At 44.6% G+C, this 19,700-nt stretch overlaps 1 protein-coding gene across 4 annotated transcripts in view; it reads right to left on the bottom strand.

Moving 5' to 3' along the window:
- acat2 (acetyl-CoA acetyltransferase 2) overlaps nucleotides 1–14,316 on the bottom strand; it is a 107,041-nt gene extending 92,725 nt beyond the window's left edge. For all 4 annotated transcript variants that reach the window (XM_043696187.1, XM_043696188.1, XM_043696189.1 and 1 more), the window contains exon 1: nucleotides 14,154–14,316. In XM_043696187.1, coding sequence (XP_043552122.1) covers nucleotides 14,154–14,301 — 148 coding nt within the window. In that variant the 5' untranslated portion in view covers nucleotides 14,302–14,316. The remainder of the gene's footprint in view (nucleotides 1–14,153) is intronic.
- Nucleotides 14,317–19,700: the final 5,384 nt, after the last annotated feature.

Here is a 19,700-nt window from a genome sequence, read left to right as displayed (position 1 = left end):
GTTGTGGGCGCAAGTGTTGCACCTCCTGCGGTTGCAAGGGAAGGTGCCGGGAGTGGTGGTTGGGTCGGTGGGGGGTGTGGATCTGACAAGGGAGTCGCGGAGGGAGTGGTCTCTACGGAAAGCTGATAGGGGAGGGTAGGGAAATATATCCTTGGTGCTGGGTCTGTTTGGAGGTGGCGGAAGTGACGGCGGATGATGCGCTGTACATGGAGATTGGTGGGGTGGTAGGTGAGGGCCAGTGGGGTTCTGTCCTGGTGGCGGTTGGAGGGGCGGGGCTCAAGGGCGGAGGGGCGGGAAGTGGAGGAGATGCGGTGGAGGGCACCGTCGACCACGTCGGGGGGGAAATTGCGGTCCTTGAAGAAGGAGGCCATCTGTGTTGTACGTATTTTGAACTGGTCCTCCTGGGAGACCAGTTTATGCAGGTCATTGGACTCATCCACCGCCAAACCACAACATCGCGACGGTCGGAGGAGGAGCGTCTTATCTTCCGACTGGGAACCCTCCAACCGCCGGGGATGAACTTGGACTTCACCAGTTTCTTCATCCCCCCTCCCCCCACCTTGTCTCAGCCGGATCCCTCCAGCCCGGCACCCCTTCCTGACCTGCAGTCTTCTTCTTGACATCTCCGCCTCCATCCTACTCCGACCTATCACCCTCACCTTGACCTCTTTCCACCTATCACATTTCCAACGCCCCTCCTCCAAGTCCCTCCTCCCTACCTTTTATCTTCTCCTGCTGAACACTCTCTGCTCATTCCTGAAGAAGGGCATGTGCCCGAAACGTCGAATCTCCTGTTCCCTGGATGCTGCCTGACCTGCTGTGCTGTTCCAGCAATAAAGTTTCAACTAGTGTTGGGTACTTCCACATCCCCTCACCTTATCCAGAACTTTGCACACACTGTCCATCTTTGATCTCTAGATGAAGTAGAAGATGACTTGAGTGACTGCAGTGGCACAGGCTCAGGGAATGGGCCAAACCTGCGCCACACACAGCGTGCTGTTCCAGCAATAAAGTTTCAACTAGTGTTGGGTACTTCCACATCCCCTCACCTTATCCAGAACTTTGCACACACTGTCCATCTTTGATCTCTAGATGAAGTAGAAGATGACTTGAGTGACTGCAGTGGCACAGGCTCAGGGAATGGGCCAAACCTGCGCCACACACAGCAACTGAGAGTACTTCACACTCGACGATTAGGTTTTTACTTGAAATGAAGATGGAGTGATGCTCCCTTTGCCCAGTTATTGCCTCACCATAACGTTCCTCCCAAGTTTTAGCATACTGGCCCCTCCAACCATATTCCTTCAGGTAATCTGTCCTGATTTAAGGGTGGCACAGTGGCACAGTGGTTAGCACTGCTGCCTCACAGCACCAGAGACCCGGATTCAAGTCCCGCCTCAGGCAACTGTCTGTGTGGAGTTTGCACATTCTCCCTGTGTCTGCATGGGTTTCCTCCGGGTGCTCCGGTTTCCTTCCACAGTCCAAAAACGTGCAGGTTAGGTGAAGTGGCCATGCTAAATTGCCCGTAGTGTTAGGTGAAGGGGTAAGTGTAAGGGAATGGGTCTGGGTGGGTTGCTGTTTGGAAGGTCGGTGTGGACTTGTTGGGCCAAAGGGCCTGTTTCGACACTGTAAGTAATCTAAATCTAAAAGTAATCTAAATCTAGATAGTGAAGGGGATAAAGGATTGGTCAGCCCAGCTGCCAAAGAACATGGCTCACTCATACCTTGATTAACCTTGGCTCCCAGGGCCAGTTCAGACTTTTTGAAGATGCTCAGGAGTCTGTGCACTGACAGTGGATTCAAGCAGAAAACGGTGATGTCATCCATATACAGGGAGGCTTTGACCTGCATGCCTGCATTGCCTGGTGTAGTCACTCCTCTCAGGCTTGCATCCTTTCATATGGAATTGGCAAAAGGATTTATACAACACACAAATTGGGAGAGAGTGGGCAGCCCTGCATGACTCCTGATCTGATCAGGAAATTTTCTGATTCCCACCCACTGATCGAGAGTACACTACTGATGTTAGTGTAAAGTAGTCAGATCCGATTGTGGATTCCCTCCACAAAGTCCATTTTGGACAGAACACCCCTCATGTAGGTGTACAATATCATAAAAGAAGGCCTTCTCCTAGTGCAGACTGTTGAGGCAGATGTCCACCCCACCGTCCTGTATGTAGACAATCCAATTCCTGAGGAGCATGAGACTCGCAGAGACCTTTCTGCCCAGTAGAGCACAGGATTGGTTGGGGTGAATCACCAATCCCAGAGTAGACCTGGCACAGTTGGCGATGACCTGAGGTAGGATTTTGTAACTCATATTCAATTTCTAATTTCCTCCCTCTCCCCCTTCCACTTGTTTACGAGGCAGATGATACCTTTCCTCATGGATTCGCACATGGTACCTGCCAGTGCATACTGTCACACATCTTTATCAGGTCCTGGCCAATCAAGTCCCACACAACTGAATACAACTTGGCCAATAGCCGTCGGTTCCAAGAGTTTCATTCTTTTCAAAGGACCAGTCCAGTCTCTCTGACATGCTGTGGTTTAAGACTTCCATGACAAAGGACAGTAACGATTAGAAGGCTGTACTGCCAGGGGGCATCATGTCATATTGTCTGGAATAGAAAGATTTGCTGATCCTCAAAACGTCAGACAAAGATAATGTTTTAAAGTCATAGAGTCAGAGATGTACAGCACAGAAAAAGGCCCTTTGGTCCAACTTGTCTATGCCAAATAGATATCCTAACCTAACGTCATCCCATTTGCCAGCATTTGGCCCAGGTCCCTCTAAACCCTTTCTATTCATATACCCATCCAGATACAATTGTACCAGCCTCGACTACTTCCTCTGGCAGTTCATTTCATATATTCCTCTGCGTGAAAAAGTTGCCCATGAGGTCCCTACTATATCTTTCCCCTCTCACCCTAAATCTAATTCTGCCCTCTAGTTCTGGACTCCCCACCCCAGGGATAGGACTTTCTCTATTCACCCCTCAGCCTCCGACCCTCCAGGGAAAATAGCCCCAGCCTATTCAGTCTCTCACTATAACTCAAATCTTCCAACCCTGGTAACATCCTTGTAAATCTTTTCTGAACCCTTTCAAGTTTCACAACATCCTTTCAATAGGAAGCAGACCAATATTCCAAAATAGTCTAATCAATATCCTGTACATCTGCAACAGGACCACACAATTCCTGTACTTAATACTCTGACCAATAAAGCATACCAAATGCCTTCTTCACTATCCTATCTACCTGCGACTCTACTTTCAAGGAACTATGAACCTGCACTCTAACGTGTTACTGAGCTATGTTTTTCCTTGAGGTTGCTAATCACTGAGTGCACCTTCTGGAAGAAGAAATGCAAGAAACCCTTCCTGGAGATCTTCCTTGACATACCATTCCCCCCAACCCCCTTCCTTTCCACTGTGTGCATCAGGAGTAGGTTCTACATGCCGTTGCTGAAATTTGGTCATTTTCCCTGTCTCTTTCCCAACTTTTCAACACCTCTGAGGATGAGGAAGAACCTCTTGATATTCCTCTTGACTGCTTCCTATCAGTCTGCTGAGACTCAAAAGATAGATTTCATAGTTCTTCAACCTGTATAACTCCCTTCTGAGTTCCTCAATGTCAACAGTGGATTGCTCTAATGAGAGCTGGTGTGGTAATAGTGCACCAAGTGACATCCTTCTGACTAAAAGTGTCGCCATGACTTAACACATACATTCCTTTGTGAGGTGACAATATGCCAATTCCTTGGAACAATGTATATACCTGATAGAAGTCAAACTAAATTCTGATAAAGTACAAAATTCTGATAAAGTACAAACATCTAAGATGGAAATCCCAAGAGAAAAGAAAGAGCTGAGAATTTCAATTTGTTTATCTAGTGCACAAGTTTTTTCATAACTCGCATCAAAACACGGAAACCATCCATTGCCCACCAACAGTCCGGGTCAGATGAGAGAAATTTGAGCAAACCCAAAGTCGAAGTATGTAAAATGGTACTAATGTTTATATCACAACAGAAGGAAACCGGTCAGTATGCTTCTTGGCTGTAAATGGCTCTGATGCAAGAAGGGAAAATCAATATGCAGTATTTGCTGACACTGGAACTGCAGATAACTGCATATGTTTGTTCACTCTGAAACATGCATGAACATAGTTACAAAACCTGTAAAAAAGCTAGTACTTCCAGGTAAATCTGTTGGACGATAACCTGGTGCAGTGTGATTTTTAACTTTGTCCACCCCAATCCAAGATCCAATCCAACACCACATCACAAAAAACCGTATGTTATTGTGTCATGTGCAAAGTCAGAATTGCACATGTACAGGACACAGGCGCAATATTGAAACTGGAATAAAACAAAGAACTGCAGATGCTTGAGATTTAAATTAAAAACAGAAATTCCTGAAGCTCAGAAGGTCTGGGAGCATCTGTGGGAAACAAACAAAAGTGCATGTTTCAAGTCTGGTGACCCTTCGTCAGATATCAGGCCAAAGGAACATGGATGGGGCTGAAGGTGGGGAGCAGAATGGGAGGGCTGGATGGGTGGGAAGTCAGGAAAACAAATTGGGGTGGTGGTGGGGGAGTGAAGAGGAGAAAAGGTGGGGCTGTTAGTGTGGGAAGAGGACAACGGGCAGAGGGGAAAACAGGACATGATGGGACAGTGGGGAAGTTTTCTCCCCCCTACTCTGTCCATCCCAACTGAATGGTGAGCCAATTCTCCCCCCCCACCCTGATGCAATCACTGTCTCAGTCCGATCTCCTCCCTTCACACCCCCATCTCTTTCCTTGTCCTACCCCAGTTGCTCCTTCCTCCCTTGGTACATCTCCAATGCTCTCCTCTTTCAAGGCTGCCTCTGTGAATACGCAATTGTGCATTCAAAGGAAATAGCTCAGATGCTCTGTGGTGTCGCCAAGCACAATTAAATCGATAGCTGAATTAGAACCTTAAATTAGAAATCCAATCAGAAATACCAACACAGGAGAACATTTGGTTCATTTACGCATTAAAGAAATTCCATACATATCTTTATGGGAGACCATTCCAAGTGAAGAGTGATTATTGACCACTACAGCAGATTAATGCAACAATGATAAACATGGGCTACCAATATTCATCTTTGATCATCTTACTTTTAATATCTCTGACTTTCAAGGACTAAAGTGATTTTTTTTAAAGTATTGATGTAAAATGACTGCCATGATCACCTGATTTCAAATTGAGGACTAGTCAGATTCACAAAACTTCTCAAATGTACTGATGTAGAGATGCTGGATTGGACTGGGGTGGACAAAGTTAAAAATCACAACACCAGGTTATAGTCCAACACGTTTATTTGGAAGTACCAGCTTTCAAAGCGCTGCTCCTTCATCAGCTTAGTGCTCTGAAAGCTAGTACTGTACTTCCAAATAAACCTGTTGGACTATAAGCTGGTGTTGTGTGATTTTTAACCAAATGTTCTGAAATTGAGTTCTAAAGAACAGTCACTGAGCTCAAAAGGTAAATTCTGCTTTCCCTCCACAGATACTGCCAGACCTGCTGAATTTCCCAAGTAATTTCTGTTTCAGGTTCAGATCTTCAGCATCCACAATTCTTTGCTTCATCTTGTTTGCATCTTGTTTACTTTACATTCCTACGAGCAGTTGACAGTACTTATTTTCTCCCTTTCACACCTTAATTTACATCCATTTTACATCTCCTTTTCCTTTTCACCACTATTAACAACTCCTTTGTCTTTGGAACTCTGCTCCTAAGCATCTGTTCTCTTCAGCTCAGCAAGCAGAAAGCTGCAAAAATAATTGAACTTCATCCTTATCACTGGAATTTGAATGTGCACTATCTTGTTTGGTGGGAAAAACTAGAGTGAAAGGTATTTTAAGTAAAGACAATGGGCCCCATCCAAAAATCAAACCTCTGTTTTGAACCAACTTAAAGCTGCAACATAGAGAGACTGTGTTTGTTTGATCTCCCAAGTACAAGACAGAGAAGCTGCTCCCCAATTTGTCAGCTGTCAAAGGATTATAATATTAGATGTAACTGTATATCCTGACACATAACTAACTTTACATTGGAACTGATATTACAAATTTGATAGCAATTGGTAGAAATTAGCATCATTTAGTACCTCCTATAATATTAGTACAAAATATGAATTGTCTAACAGAATTTGAAAGTCATTAGTGATAAGCAAGTATCCAAGTTATTGAAAATAACTTGATGCAGCAAGCAAGTATCTGGGAAAGAGTATAACTGTCAGTGCTGGAACGTGACTGAATGAGATGCATTGTAAGATCTCAAGGCCCAGTGATAAAGGTGAACATCATGAGGTCATGGGAGGACCTAGGGCTGTCCACAAAGATGTCCATCATTGATTGTGTGTTCACAGGATTGGATGTGTAGATTTGGGGGGGGTGTTTAAGAATGACAAAAATGTTGCATGTAATCATTGTAACGCGGAAAGTAAAAAGTGTTGTACTCGGCTGAGAGAACCAGTCATGAGAAAACTGTATCCAAGGACCTATGTTCCATTGGTAAAGAGCTCTGAAAAAGATCAACTGGTGCTGCTAGACACAGAAGCCAAGACTCCTCTTTGATATCTCTCTCCAACAGAAGTTAAATTCAGGTGGTTTTCTTTAAAAAGTAAGATTTTATAGTTTGTAAATCATATTGGTATTGTACATATTCATAGTAGTGTAGTATCTAAATGCATTCACAACTGCACGATAGTTGGATTCTGAGAGACAATGCATTAATCTGCAGCACATGGTGAAATTTGTTAAATACACTCAAAATATCTCCAGCATTTGTGTCGGGAACAATGGGCAAAACTTTTCAAATGGCACTGAGTATTAATTGGCTAGAGACAACAACTTTGCCCCTCACCCAAATGGAACCCCTACCTCAGACAGATGCAATCCAATCAGATTGGCTGGCAACTCTGTATTATTAATAAAGTAGTGCCTGCAGAAGCTTGGTCTGTGGTCACAAACAGTACCCAAATTCCAAGGGGAAATTTTTACTGTTCCTTGAAGGAGAGTTTGTAGGCTGGATGAGCCTATAAAATTCTCAAACAGCCTTCTATCAGCCCTATCCCTATCTCCATTTGTCCAGCAATTTACATGGGACACACAAGGTCCAGGAGGGAAGACGTGAGGACTGCAGAAGCTGGAGATCAGAGTCAAGAGTGTGGTGCTAGAAAAGCACAGCATCCGAGGAGCAGGAGAATCGATGTTTTGGGCATAAGCCCTTCATCAGGAAAGAGGCTTGTGGGTTGGGGCTGAGAGATAAATGGAAGGGGGTGCGTTGGGGGGAGGTAGCTGGGAAAGTGATAGGTGGATGAAGGTGAGGGAGGAAGTGATACGTCAGAGGGGGCAGTGATGGACGGGTGCGGAGGGCGGTGCTGAGTTAGAGGTTTGGGACTGGGATAATGGGGGGGGGGGGGAAGAGGGGAAATGAGGAAGCTGTTGAAATCTACACTTATTCTGTGTGGTTGCAGGGTCCCAAGGCAGGATATGAGGCATTCCTCCTCCAGGCATCGGGTGGTTAACGGTTTGTTGGTGGAGAAGGCCCAGGACTTGCATGTCCTTGATGGAATGGGAGGGGTTTGAAGTGTTCAGCCATGGGGCGGTGGGGTTGGTAATTACGGGTGCACCAGAGACATTCTCTGAAACAATTCACGAGAAGGCATCCTGTATCCTCAACGTAGAGGAGACCAACACCGGGTGCAAAGGATGCACTAGATGACATTGGTAGAGGTACAGGTGAATTTCTGATGGATGTGGAAGATCCCTTGGGGCCTTGGATGGAGGTGAGGGGAGTGATGTGGGTGCAGGCTTTGCACTTCCTGCAGTGGCAGGGAAAGGTGCCAGGAGTGGGGGTGTGGGCACGGAGAGAATGGTCTTTTTTGGAACGCTGATAGGGGTTGGGACGGAAATATATCTCTGATGGTGGGGTCCGTTTGGAGGTGGTGGAAGTGGCAGAGGATGACGCATTGTATGCAGAGGTTGTATGGGGTAGAAAGTGAGGACCGGGGGAGGGTGGGGTTCTGTCCTTGTTGTGTTGGGAGGGGTGGGGTTCAAGGGCAATGGTGCGTAAAGTGGAGGAAGTTGTAATCATGGAAAAAGGAGGCCATCTGAGACTCTCTAAGGTAGAATTGGTCATCCTGGGAACAGGGCTGGTAGAGGCGGAGGAATTGGGAATAAGGGATGGCATTTTGACAGGAGGTAGGGAGGGAGGAGGTGTAGTCTAGGTAGCTGTGGGAGTCGGTGGGATTGTAGTATATGTCTGTGGTTAGTCGGTTGCCAGAGACGGTGATGGGAGGTTAGAGCTGAAAAATGTGTTGCTGGAAAAGCGCAGCAGGTCAGGCAGCATCCAAGGAGCAGGAGAATCGACGTTTCGGGCATAAGCCCTTTTTCAGGAATGAGGAGGGTGCGCCAAGCAGGCTAAGATAAAAGGTAGGGAGGAGGGACGTGGGGGGAGGGGCGCTGGGAATGCGATAGGTGGAAGGAGGTTAAGGTGAGGGTGATAGGCCGGAGAGGGGGTGGAGGCAGAGATACATGTCCTTGGCGGAGTGGGAGGGGGAGTTAAAGTTTTCAGCCACGAGGTGGTTGGGTTGGTTGGTGCGGGTGTCCCAGAGATGTTCTCTGAAATGTTCCGCAAGTAGGTGGCCTGTCTCCCCAATGTAGAGGAGGCCACATCGGGTGCAGCGGATGCAGTAAATGGTGTGTGTGGAGGTGCAGGTGAATTTGTGATGGATATGGAAGGATCCCTTGGATCCCAACCAAGCCATGATGACTATCCCTAATCAGACCTTGCCTTTCCAAATACATGTACATCCTGTCCCTCAGGATTCCCTCCAACAACTTGCCCACCACCGAGGTCAGGTTCACTGGTCTATAGTTCCCTGGCTTGTCCTTACCACCATTCTTAAACAGTGGCACCATGTTAGCCAACCTCCAGTCTTCCAGCACCTCACCTGTGACTATCGATGATACAAATATTTCAGCAAAAAGCCCAGCAATCACTTCTCCAGCTTCCCACAGAGTTCTCGGGTACACCTGATCAGGTCTTGGGGATTTATCCACCTTTACCCGTTTCAAGACATCCAGCACTTCCTCCTCTGTAATCTGGACATTTTGCAAGATGTCACCAACTATTTCCCTACGGTGTATATCTTCCATATCCTTTTCCACAGTAAATATTGATGCAAAATACTCATTTAGAATCTCCCCCATTTTCTGCAGCTCCACACAAAGGCCTCCTTGCTGATCTTTGAGGGGCCCTATTCTCTCCCTGGTTACCCTTTTGTCCTTAATGTATTTGTAAAAATTCTTTGGATTCTCCTTAATTCTATTTACCAAAGCTAACTCATGTACCCGTTTTGCCCTCCTGATTTCCCTCTTAAGTATACTCCTACTTCCTTCATACTCTTCTAAGGATTCACTCGATCTATTCTGACTATACCTGACAAATGCTTCCTTCTTTTTCTTAACCAAACCCTCAATTTCTTTAGTCATCCAGCATTCCCTATACCTTTCCTTTCACCCTGACAGGAATATACTTTCACTGGATTTTCATTATCTCATTTCTGAAGGCTTCCCATTTTCCAGCCGTCCCTTTACCTGCGAACATCTGCCCCAATCAGCTTTTGAAAGTTCTTACCTAAGACTATCAGAATTGGCCTTTCTCTAATTTAGAACTTCAACTTTTAGATCTGGTCTATCCTTTTCCATCATTATTTTAAATCTAGTAGAATGATGGTCATTGACCCCAAAGTGCTCCCCTACTGACACCTCAGTCACCTGCCCGGCCTTATTTCCCAAGAGTAGGTCAATGTTTGCACCTTCTCCAGTAGGTACATCCACATACTGAATCAGAAAATTGTCTTGTACACACGTAACAAATCCTCTCCATCTAAACCCTTAACACTATGGCAGTCCCAGTCTATGTTTGGAAAGTTAAAATCCCCGACCTTAAGTACTCTTACAGATAGCTGAGATCTCCTTACAAGTTTGTCTCTCAATTTCCCTCTGACTATTGGGAGGTCTATAATACAATCCCAATAAGGTTATCATTCCTTTCTTCTTTCTCAGTTCCACCCAAATAACTTCCCTGGATGTATTTCCGGGAATATCCTCCCTCAGCACAGCTGTAATGCTATCCCTTATTAAAAACGCTACTCCCCCTCCTCTCTTGCCTCCCTTTCTTTCCTTCCTGTAGCATATGTATCCTGGAACATTAAGCTGCCAGTCCTGTCCATCCTTGAGTCATGTTTCTGTAATTGCTATGATATCCTTTTCCCATGTTCCTAACCATGCCGTGAGTTCATCTGCCTTCCCCGTTAGGCTGAAATAAATGCAGGGTAAAAACAATGATTGCAGATGCTGGAAACCAGATTCTGGACTAGTGGTGCTGGAAGAGCACAGCAGTTCAGGCAGCATCCAAGGAGCAGTAAAATCGACGTTTCGGGCAAAAGCCGAATCAGGAATAAAGGCAGAGAGCCTGAAGGCGTGGAGAGATAAGCTAGAGGGTGGGGGTGGGGAGAAAGTAGCATAGAGTACAATAGGTGACTGGGGGAGGGGATGAAGGTGATAGGTCGGGGGCAGGGGGGAGGTTGGAGTGGATAGGTGGAAAAGAAGATAGGTAGGTAGGACAAGTCATGGGGACAGTGCTGAGCTGGAAGTTTGGAACTAGGGTGAGGTGGGGGAAGGGGAAATGAGGAAACTGTTGAAATCCACATGGATGCCCTGGGGTTGAAGTGTTCCGAGGCGGAAGATGAGGCGTTCTTCCTCCAGGCATCTGGTGGTGAGGGAGCGGCGGTGAAGGAGGCCCAGGACCTCCACGTCCTCGGCAGAGTGGGAGGGAGAGTTGAAATGTTGGGCAGCTCAGGGGCCCCTTCCACATAAAGTCATTGTACTCTATGCTACTTTCTCCCCACCCCCACCCTCCTCTCCACGCTTCAGGCTCTCTGCCTGTATTCCTGATGAAGGGCTTTTGCCCGAAACTTGGGAAATCATGTCTCACAAACTTGATTGAGTTTTTTGAGGAAGTAACAAAGAAGATTGATGAGGACAGAGCAGTAGATGTGATCTATATGGACTTCAGTAAGGCTTTCGACAAGGTTCCCCATGGGAGACTAATTAGCAAGGTTAGATCTCATGGAATACAGGGAGAACTAGCCATTTGGATACAGAACTGGCCCAAAGGTAGGAGACAGGGGGTGGTGGTGGGTTGTTTTTCAGACTGGAGGCCTGTAACCAGTGGAGTGCCACAAGAATCGGGGCTGGGTCCTCTACATTTTGTCATTTACATAAATGATTTGGATGCGAGCATAAGAGGTATAGTCAATAAGTTTGCAGATGACACCAAATTTGGATGTGTAGTGGACAGCGAAGAGGGTTACCACAGATATCAACAGGATCTTGACCAGTTGGGCCAATGAGCTGAGAAGTGACAGATGGAGTTTAATTTAGATAAATGCAAGGTGCTGCATTTTGGGAAAGCAAATCTTAGCAAATACACTTAATGTTAAGGTCCTAGGGAATGTTGCTGAACAAAGAGACCTTGGAGTGCAGGTTCATAGCTCCTTGAAAGTGGAGTGTGCAGGTAGATAGGATAGTGAAGATGGCGTTTGGTATGCTTTTCTTTATTGGTCAGAATATTGAGTACAGGAGTTGGGAGGTCATGTTGCGGCTGTACAGGACATTGGTTAGGTCACTCTTGGAATATTGCATGCAATTCTGGTCTCCTTCCCATCGGAAAGATGTTGTGAAACTTGAAAGGGTTCAGAAAAGATTTACAAGGATGTTGCCAGAGTTGGAGGATCTGAGCTATAGGGAGAGGCTGAACAGACTGGGGCTGTTATCCCTGGAGTGTCGGAGGCTGAGGGGTGACCTCATGGAGGTTTACAAAATTATGAGGGGTATGGATAGGGTAAATAGTCAAAGCCTTTTCCCTGGGGTTGGGAAGTCCAGAACTTGAGGGCATAGGTTTAGGGTGAGAGGGGAAAGATACAAAAGAGACCTACGGGACAACGTTTTCACACAGAGAGTGGTAAGTGTATGGAATGAGCTGCCAGAGGAAGTGGTGGAGGCTGGTACAATTGCAACATTTAAAAGGCATTTGGATGGATACATGAATAGGAAGGGCTTGGAGGGATATGGGCCGGGTGCTAGCAGGTGGGACTAGATTGGGTTGGGATATCTGGTCGGCATGGACGAGTAGGACCGAAGGGTTTATTTCCATGCTGTATTTCTCAATGACTCTATGACTTCCAAACAGACCTCACCACCAGAGATAAAATATCCCTTCCCACCCCATCAGTGTTCCGAAAAGACCATTCCCTCTGCGACTCCCTTGTCCACACCCTACTCCTGGCGCCTTTCCCTGCCATGGCAGTAAATGCAAATCCTGCAACCACACCACTCCCATCTCCTCCAACCAAGGCCTCAAGGGACCCCTTCCACATAAAGTCATAGAGTCATTAGATTTTTTTTAGATTAGATTACATTACAGTGTGGAAACAGGCCCTTCGGCCCAACAAGTCCACACCGACCCGCCGAAGCGCAACCCACCCATACCCCTACATTTACCCCTTACCTAACACTACGGGCAATTTAGCATGGCCAATTCACCTGACCTGCACATCTTTGGATTGTGGGAGGAAACCGGAGCACCCGGAGGAAACCCACGCAGACACAGGGAGAACGTGCAAACTCCACACATTCAGTCGCCTGAGTCGGGAATTGAACCCGGGTCTCCGGCGCTGAGGCAGCAGTGCTAACCACTGTGCCACCCACATGTCATCTGTCAGAAATTCACCTGTACCTCTACCTATGTCATCTTCGGCGTCCTTTGGGCCCGATGTGGTCTCCTCTATATTCGGGGAGACAGGATAGCTTCTTGTGGATCGTTTCAGAGAACATCTCTGGGACACCCATCCCCACCAACCCCACGGCTGAACATTTCTTCCTCCCCCTCCCACTCCGTCAAGGACATGCAGGTCCTGGGCCTCCTCCACTGTCAAACCTGGAGGTGGAATGCCTCATATTCCACCTTGGGGACTTGTAACCACACAGGATAAATGTGGATTTCAATAGCTTCCTCATTTCCCATCCTCCCACATTATCCCTGTCCCAAGCCTCCAAACTCAGCATCACCCTCCAGACCGGTCCATCGCTGCCCACTCTGACCTACCACCTTTTCTCCCTCACCTTTATCCACCAATCACTTTCCCAGCTACCTCCTCCCAACCCAGCCCCCCACTCCCCCCATCCCATTTATCTCTCAGCCCCGACCCACATGCTTCATTCTTGATGAAGGGCTTATGCCTGAAAAGTTGATTCTCCTGCTCCTCAGATGTTGCCTGACCTGCTGTGCTTTTCCAGCACCACACTCTTGACACACAAGATCCAGGACAATCCTATCTGTCCTTGCCCCAGTTAAGGCCCCAAATTGGCTATTTAAAGGCATCTTGCTTTCTGGCCTCTTATTTGAATCTGCTAAGAGAAGCACAACCATATGGAGGTAGCTAGACAGAATACTCTACCCAGGCCTGGAGTAGGGAAGCACCACCTCATGACACACACTGAGCATAGTAGAACACTGTAAAATTCTGCTGTGATCACACTGAACTCATATGATCAACAGATATATTCCTGGAAAATACAACAGAGAGCTTTCAATATATTGGTATACAAATATGCTGGATTTATCCAAATACTTTTCGTAAATGAAGATAAGGTAAAGTCGCCACAGTTCCAGAGGAACATAGGGCCGCTCTTTTAACATTAAAGACCTACATTGATTTGTGTTAGAAAAAACTGGAATATTTGGGTCCAGTTTAAAAGGTTTCGTTGCTGTTATCTCTCTGAATTAATTCCAAGGAAAACACAAAGACAATGGCCCTACAGCCAATCAGGTGCTGAGCTGAGAAACAAGTTTGATTAATAGGGAACGTGCAATTGGTTACCAGCCGTCTCCTGAGCTGCGGTTGGCCCAACAGAGGCCACGGATTTCGGCTTTCTAGGCAATTCGAAATGACAGCAAAAAAGAGTCCCGTCTGTCGTTTCACAATTTTACAACATGGCTACCGACTCGACTTGTTCGCTCCATTCCTACACCAAACCGAATGTCCTTACCGATCGGTGTTCTTGCAGCACCTATGATGACCACATCTTCCTCTTGGCTCATGATGCGAGCAATGGGGTGCGGGTATTCAGGGAGGAGCCACTGTAAATACGAGCGATACAGTGGGCGGAGACAAGATCTAAGATTGCTCAAAAGCATATTGCGCAGCTGTGACGTGGCGACTGTGCAAGAGCGAGCCACATAGCTTATAGTAAAAGCTGTTATACGGAAGTGCTACCTTTTTCTCTCTTGGCATAACTATTCATTGTTTTGAAGGCCAAGGAAATCTTTCTTCAACATTCTCCCAAATCCTAACCAGAAACGGCGTAGAATAGGTTTTTTTTCTCCAGGCACATTAAATCCGGGTTCTTTGATTCTTGATGTTTATGCTATCAGAAACAACTGGACAGCTTCTGTCCAGACCACTTTAAAGTTAGCAGTTGAGGTGTGTTGCGAACACTACATTGTTGAGCCATCATCACCCCCAACTCACCATCCACGAACAAAAGTTACAGGCAACTTCGGATGTAGGATATCTGAGCTCTGCTAATCAAAAATATTCCAAAGACCATTGTACAATTGAGATTTAGAGCATTGTATCAGAGTGTTATAGTTAATGTTAACCGAAACTGTTTATGAAGCTGAATGTAAAAAGTCACATGGAACTATACGAAGAAAGTGTCCAAGAATTCTCCCCAAGGTTACATTACAGCTCAAAACATATAATATTATATTGTTTGCAAACGCAGAGAATGCTGGAGGGACTCAGCAGGTTTGGCAGAATCCATGGAAAGAGAAACAGGTGTTTCAGATTTCCAGCATCAGTGTATTTTGATTTTGTACATTCCATTTATCACAAGCATAAACAAGACAAAGAACTGCAAATGCTGGAAAGTTAAAACAGAAATTGTTTGAGAAACTCAACCGATCTGGCAGCATCAGTGGACAGAAAAAGCAGAGTTAATGTTTTAGTCTAGTGTTACGACACAGGGTAAACTCTCCTGCATAAAACCAGCAACACAGAAAAGATTTATCCCATGCAGTAATCTGTAAACATTCGAGTGGCCAAGAACTATTTAAAGTAAAAATTAACAACTTTAATTCTTCAAGTATAACAGAAAATAATTAATTAACAATTATGTACAAGTACTTACTCTAACCTATCTTTTATCTTCCCTTTTATAATATAAGTCCAATGGGGTGGCACGGTGGCTCAGTGATTAGCACTGCTGCCTCACAGCACCAAGGACCCAGGTTCAATTCCCACCCCGGGTGACTGTGTGGAGTTTGTACATTCTCCCTGCCTCCACGTGGGTTTCCTCCGGGTGCTCCGGTTTCTTCCCAAGTCCAAAGATGTGCAGGTCAGGTGAATTGGCCATGCTAAATTGCCTGTAGTGTCAGATGCAATAGTCAGGGGGAATGGATCTGGGTATCAGAGGGTCAGTGTGGACTTGTTGGCCGAAGGGCCTGTTTCCACACTGTAAATAATCCAATTTAAAAAAACCTCCCAATTAAGAATTACAAAACAACACTTCTTATCTCAAAACCAGGTAGCTTTTGGTTCTTCTATTTGGATCTTCCTATGTCTTAGGGATTTCTGCTGCTCAGGTTACTGATCAAAAAAGGTACTTTTAAGATAGTTATTTTTCAGGCAGACTTTTACCAGCTGTGGCTTGGCAGTTCTCCTCCCAACTGTTCAATTTCCCCCGGTCTTACACCCCAGGGCATTGGATTGTGTCATTGGCTTTTAAGATTGTCAAACTTTATTGAAAATTAGTATTTTTTTCAGGGAATAGTTTAAACTGAATGGCCTAATTCAAATCTGTTTTCTGTCAATTCCAGGCAACCAGCTACTCCAGTAGGCACAGGCTACCACAGGCAATAACGCCTGCACGTTTAATACGTATTCCAGCATTTTACAAGAGTCTTAATTGATTGCATAGGATTCCTACCTCAAACAAAAAGTGGTAATCAGTATTTGTTAGTAATAATGGATGTATTGATGAGATTTCCAGAGGCCATCCATTACACAATATCACAGCTAAACGAATTAGAGAGGAATTAGTCTTTTTTTGCTAGATAAAGACTACCAATAGAGATACAGTCAGATCAAGGGTCAAATTTCACATCCAAACTGTTCAAGGAAGTTATGGACAGACTAGGCGTAAAACAATTCAAATCTACTGCGTACCATCCAGAATCCCAGAGAGCACTATAAAGATGGCATTAAACACTAAAGACCATGTCTGGACTATCCAGATGATTGGGATAAGGGTTATGTTTTTTGCGATCAAAGATGCACCAAATGAGTCCATCAAATTCAGTCCATTTGAATTAGTTTTAGGCATGAAGTGAGGAGTAGTTAGTAAGTCAGAATTCAGAGACCATACATTTGACTATGTGTCAAATTTTAGAGAATGATTAAATAGAGCTGGGAGTTGGCTAGACAGCATTTAAAATTATCACAGCATACAATGAAACAGAAAGCAGATAAGAAATCAAAAATTCACAATTTTGCTATCGGGGATAGGGTATTAATGTTCTTTCCAGTAATAGGTCAAACTTTATAAGCAAGATTTAGGGAACCTTATCAAATTGAAAGGAAATTGTGTGAGGTGAACTATGTGATAGACCAGACAGAAGGAAATCTCACAGTGTGTGTTAAAGTACAGATTTGAGCCGGCTCAGTGAATCCCTTGTGGACTCAGACCTGTAAAGCCTCTCTCTTGGTTTGTCCCAGATATTGTACTCTTTGGATATCTAGAATAAAAACCTTTTTCAGACATTTAGTTTAATTTTAGTCATCCCCTTTATTCACTAATAGCATCACTGTTACAACATAACATGGATACCTATAAGCTAAACTAACTTGGTTCTAATGACCTAGGAGAGTAGGGTACCAGCTCTTCAAGTGCCCCAGCAGGCTACTCCGCTGTACTGATACAAAGTGGCTTCCTTTATACAAAAGTTTGAAAAACACACTGCATTTTCTTAATTAGACAGATAACAGTGAAGGACAATAATTCATAAGGAAGAAAAGTTATTTGACAGATCTGTGTGCGCTTGACTAATCACTCCTACAGGCCTCGAGTTATCCATCGGGTGGGAAAAACATACCCAGCTTGCTAGCGAGATAAACTCCTATCATAAAGAGGTCCAGTCTGAGCTAATTGGAGAGGTCATAAAGTAACCATGCACAGCTCGCATGTCTGATACAATTGATTTGGAGATGCCGGTGTTAGACTGGGGTGGGCAAAGTTAAAAACCACACAACACTAGGTTATAGTCCAACAGGTTTAATTGGAAGCACACTAGCTTTCGGAGCACCACTCCTTCATCAGGTGGTTGTGGAGGACACAATTTATAGCAAAAGTTTACAGTGTGATGTAACTGAAAAATACTTTGATTGTCTGTTGAGTCTTTCATCTGTTCGAATACCATGATAGTTTCACTTCCTCCTCTGTAATCTGGACATTTTGCGAGATGTCACCATCTATTTCCCTACAGTCTATATCTTTCATATCCTTTTCCACAGTAAATACTGATGCAAAATATTCATTTAGTATCTCCCCCATTTTCTGTGGCTCCACACAAAGGCTGCCTTGCTGATCTTTGAGGGGCCCAATTCTCTCCCTAGTTACCTGTTTGTCCTTAATATATTTGTAAAAACCCTTTGAATTCTCCTTAATTCTATTTGCCAAAGCTACCTCATGTCCCCTTTTTGCCTTCCTGATTTCCCTCTTAAGTATACTCCTACTTCCTTTACACTCTTCTAAGAATTCACTCAATCAGCAAAGATTTTTGTTTTCTCTGTGTCTGCCCCGCTTGCAAGGGGGTAATGAGGATCCATTATAATTGGCAGCATCTGACCATTAATTACAAAGCTTTTGATAGTACCGATTTTCATTCAGGGTCAGAATCAAACACTGTCATTAATTTCACGTTATCACTTGGTGTCTTGTTCACAGATTCACCGATGCTGAGACAAATGTTTTCAATTGTCTTACACCATCCTGTTATCACTTGGTGAGCCCAGGTATCCCTATCTTTAAGTTCCCCCTTTTTCTGAGCCTTCCTGCCTGTCTATTTTCTCGTGCAGTAAATATGTTCTATAATTCAGCATTACATTTTAGTCTAAATGTTTAAAGACAAGTTTTAAGGCTCTAGACTTTCTCATGTATGTCATGCTCAAAAGGTATTTTGACAGGGAAGGAAAGCCAGAAGAGATGGTGTTAATGATTACAACACAGAAGGAAGACTAAGATTCAGAGGATTCTGAATTGGACATTCATCAAATTAAATTGGACAATAAGGAAGTTGTCAAAAATTGGATTAAATTATTGAATTACCTTCCTGAGAAAATTCAAAATGACCTTAAAAAGTTATTACTATCGCATGGGGAGATACATGGAAATAAACTGGGAAATACTAACCTAATTGTACATGATGTAGATATAGGAGATGCTGTTCCGATTAAGCAACATAATCCTCGTACATTGGCACAGGTTCAGAAGGAGGCAGAATGAATGCTCCAAGGTGGCATAATCAAAATGAGTTACAGTGACTGGAGCTCACCCATAGTAATGGTGCCAAAGCCAGATGGTACCCAATGGTTATGTGTGGATTGTCGCAAAGTCAATGTAATTATAAAGACTGATGCACATCCAATTCCACACTTGGAAGACTGCAACTTAAATTTTTAAGTTGGGTTTGCTCAGAGGCAGGTACCTCTGTCAGAAAGAGCAAGGGCAATTTCGGTTTTTGTAACGCCAAGTGGACTGTATCAGTTTAAAGTCATGCCATTTGGTATGAAAGTACATTTCAGAGACTAACGAACAAGGTAATTGCTGGATTATCTAACTGTGTGGTGTACTTTGATGACCTGATGGTTTTTAGTTACTCATGGAAGGAACATTTACAACTCTTATTCGACTTGTTCAAACAACTTTGTAAGGCATGCTTGGTGGTTACTTAGCTAAAAGTGAATTTGCCAAAGCACAAGTCACCTTCCTGTGCCATGCTATTAGACATGGATAAATGGTCCCATGGTGATTAGGGAATTTCCCATACCATCAACAAAAAGGGTAGTACTACGGTTCCTGGAATTGAGTGGATTTTACCGAAAGCTTCTACCAAATTTTAGCAGTGTGGCTGCTCCACTCACTGAATTGCTAAAGAAAGCTAAGAAGTTTCAGTGGACAGCGGACTGTCAGAGGCATTGACAGCCTGAAAATTGTGTTAACCACTGCCCCAGTATTAGCCAGACTTGATTGCACAAAGCTTTTCAAGGTGGTTATCGATGCAAATGATATGGGTATCAGTGCTGTGCTCCTGCAAGAAGATGACGAGAAGACAGATTTGGTATTTCTATTGGGTATTTCTTCAGGAAGTTGAACTTTTATCAGCAGAAATATTCAACAGTTGAGAAAGAGACTTAAGCTTGATGTTGGCACTACAACATTTCTTTGTTTATATTACCAGCAACGCATCTGATACATTTGTATACACCGATCATAACCCATTGAGAAAAATCACACAACACCAGATTATAGTCCAAC

The sequence above is a fragment of the Chiloscyllium plagiosum genome, chromosome 9 (assembly GCF_004010195.1).
Source record: "Chiloscyllium plagiosum isolate BGI_BamShark_2017 chromosome 9, ASM401019v2, whole genome shotgun sequence".
NCBI lineage: Eukaryota > Metazoa > Chordata > Chondrichthyes > Orectolobiformes > Hemiscylliidae > Chiloscyllium > Chiloscyllium plagiosum.
This window is presented reverse-complemented; position numbering and strand designations above follow the sequence as displayed.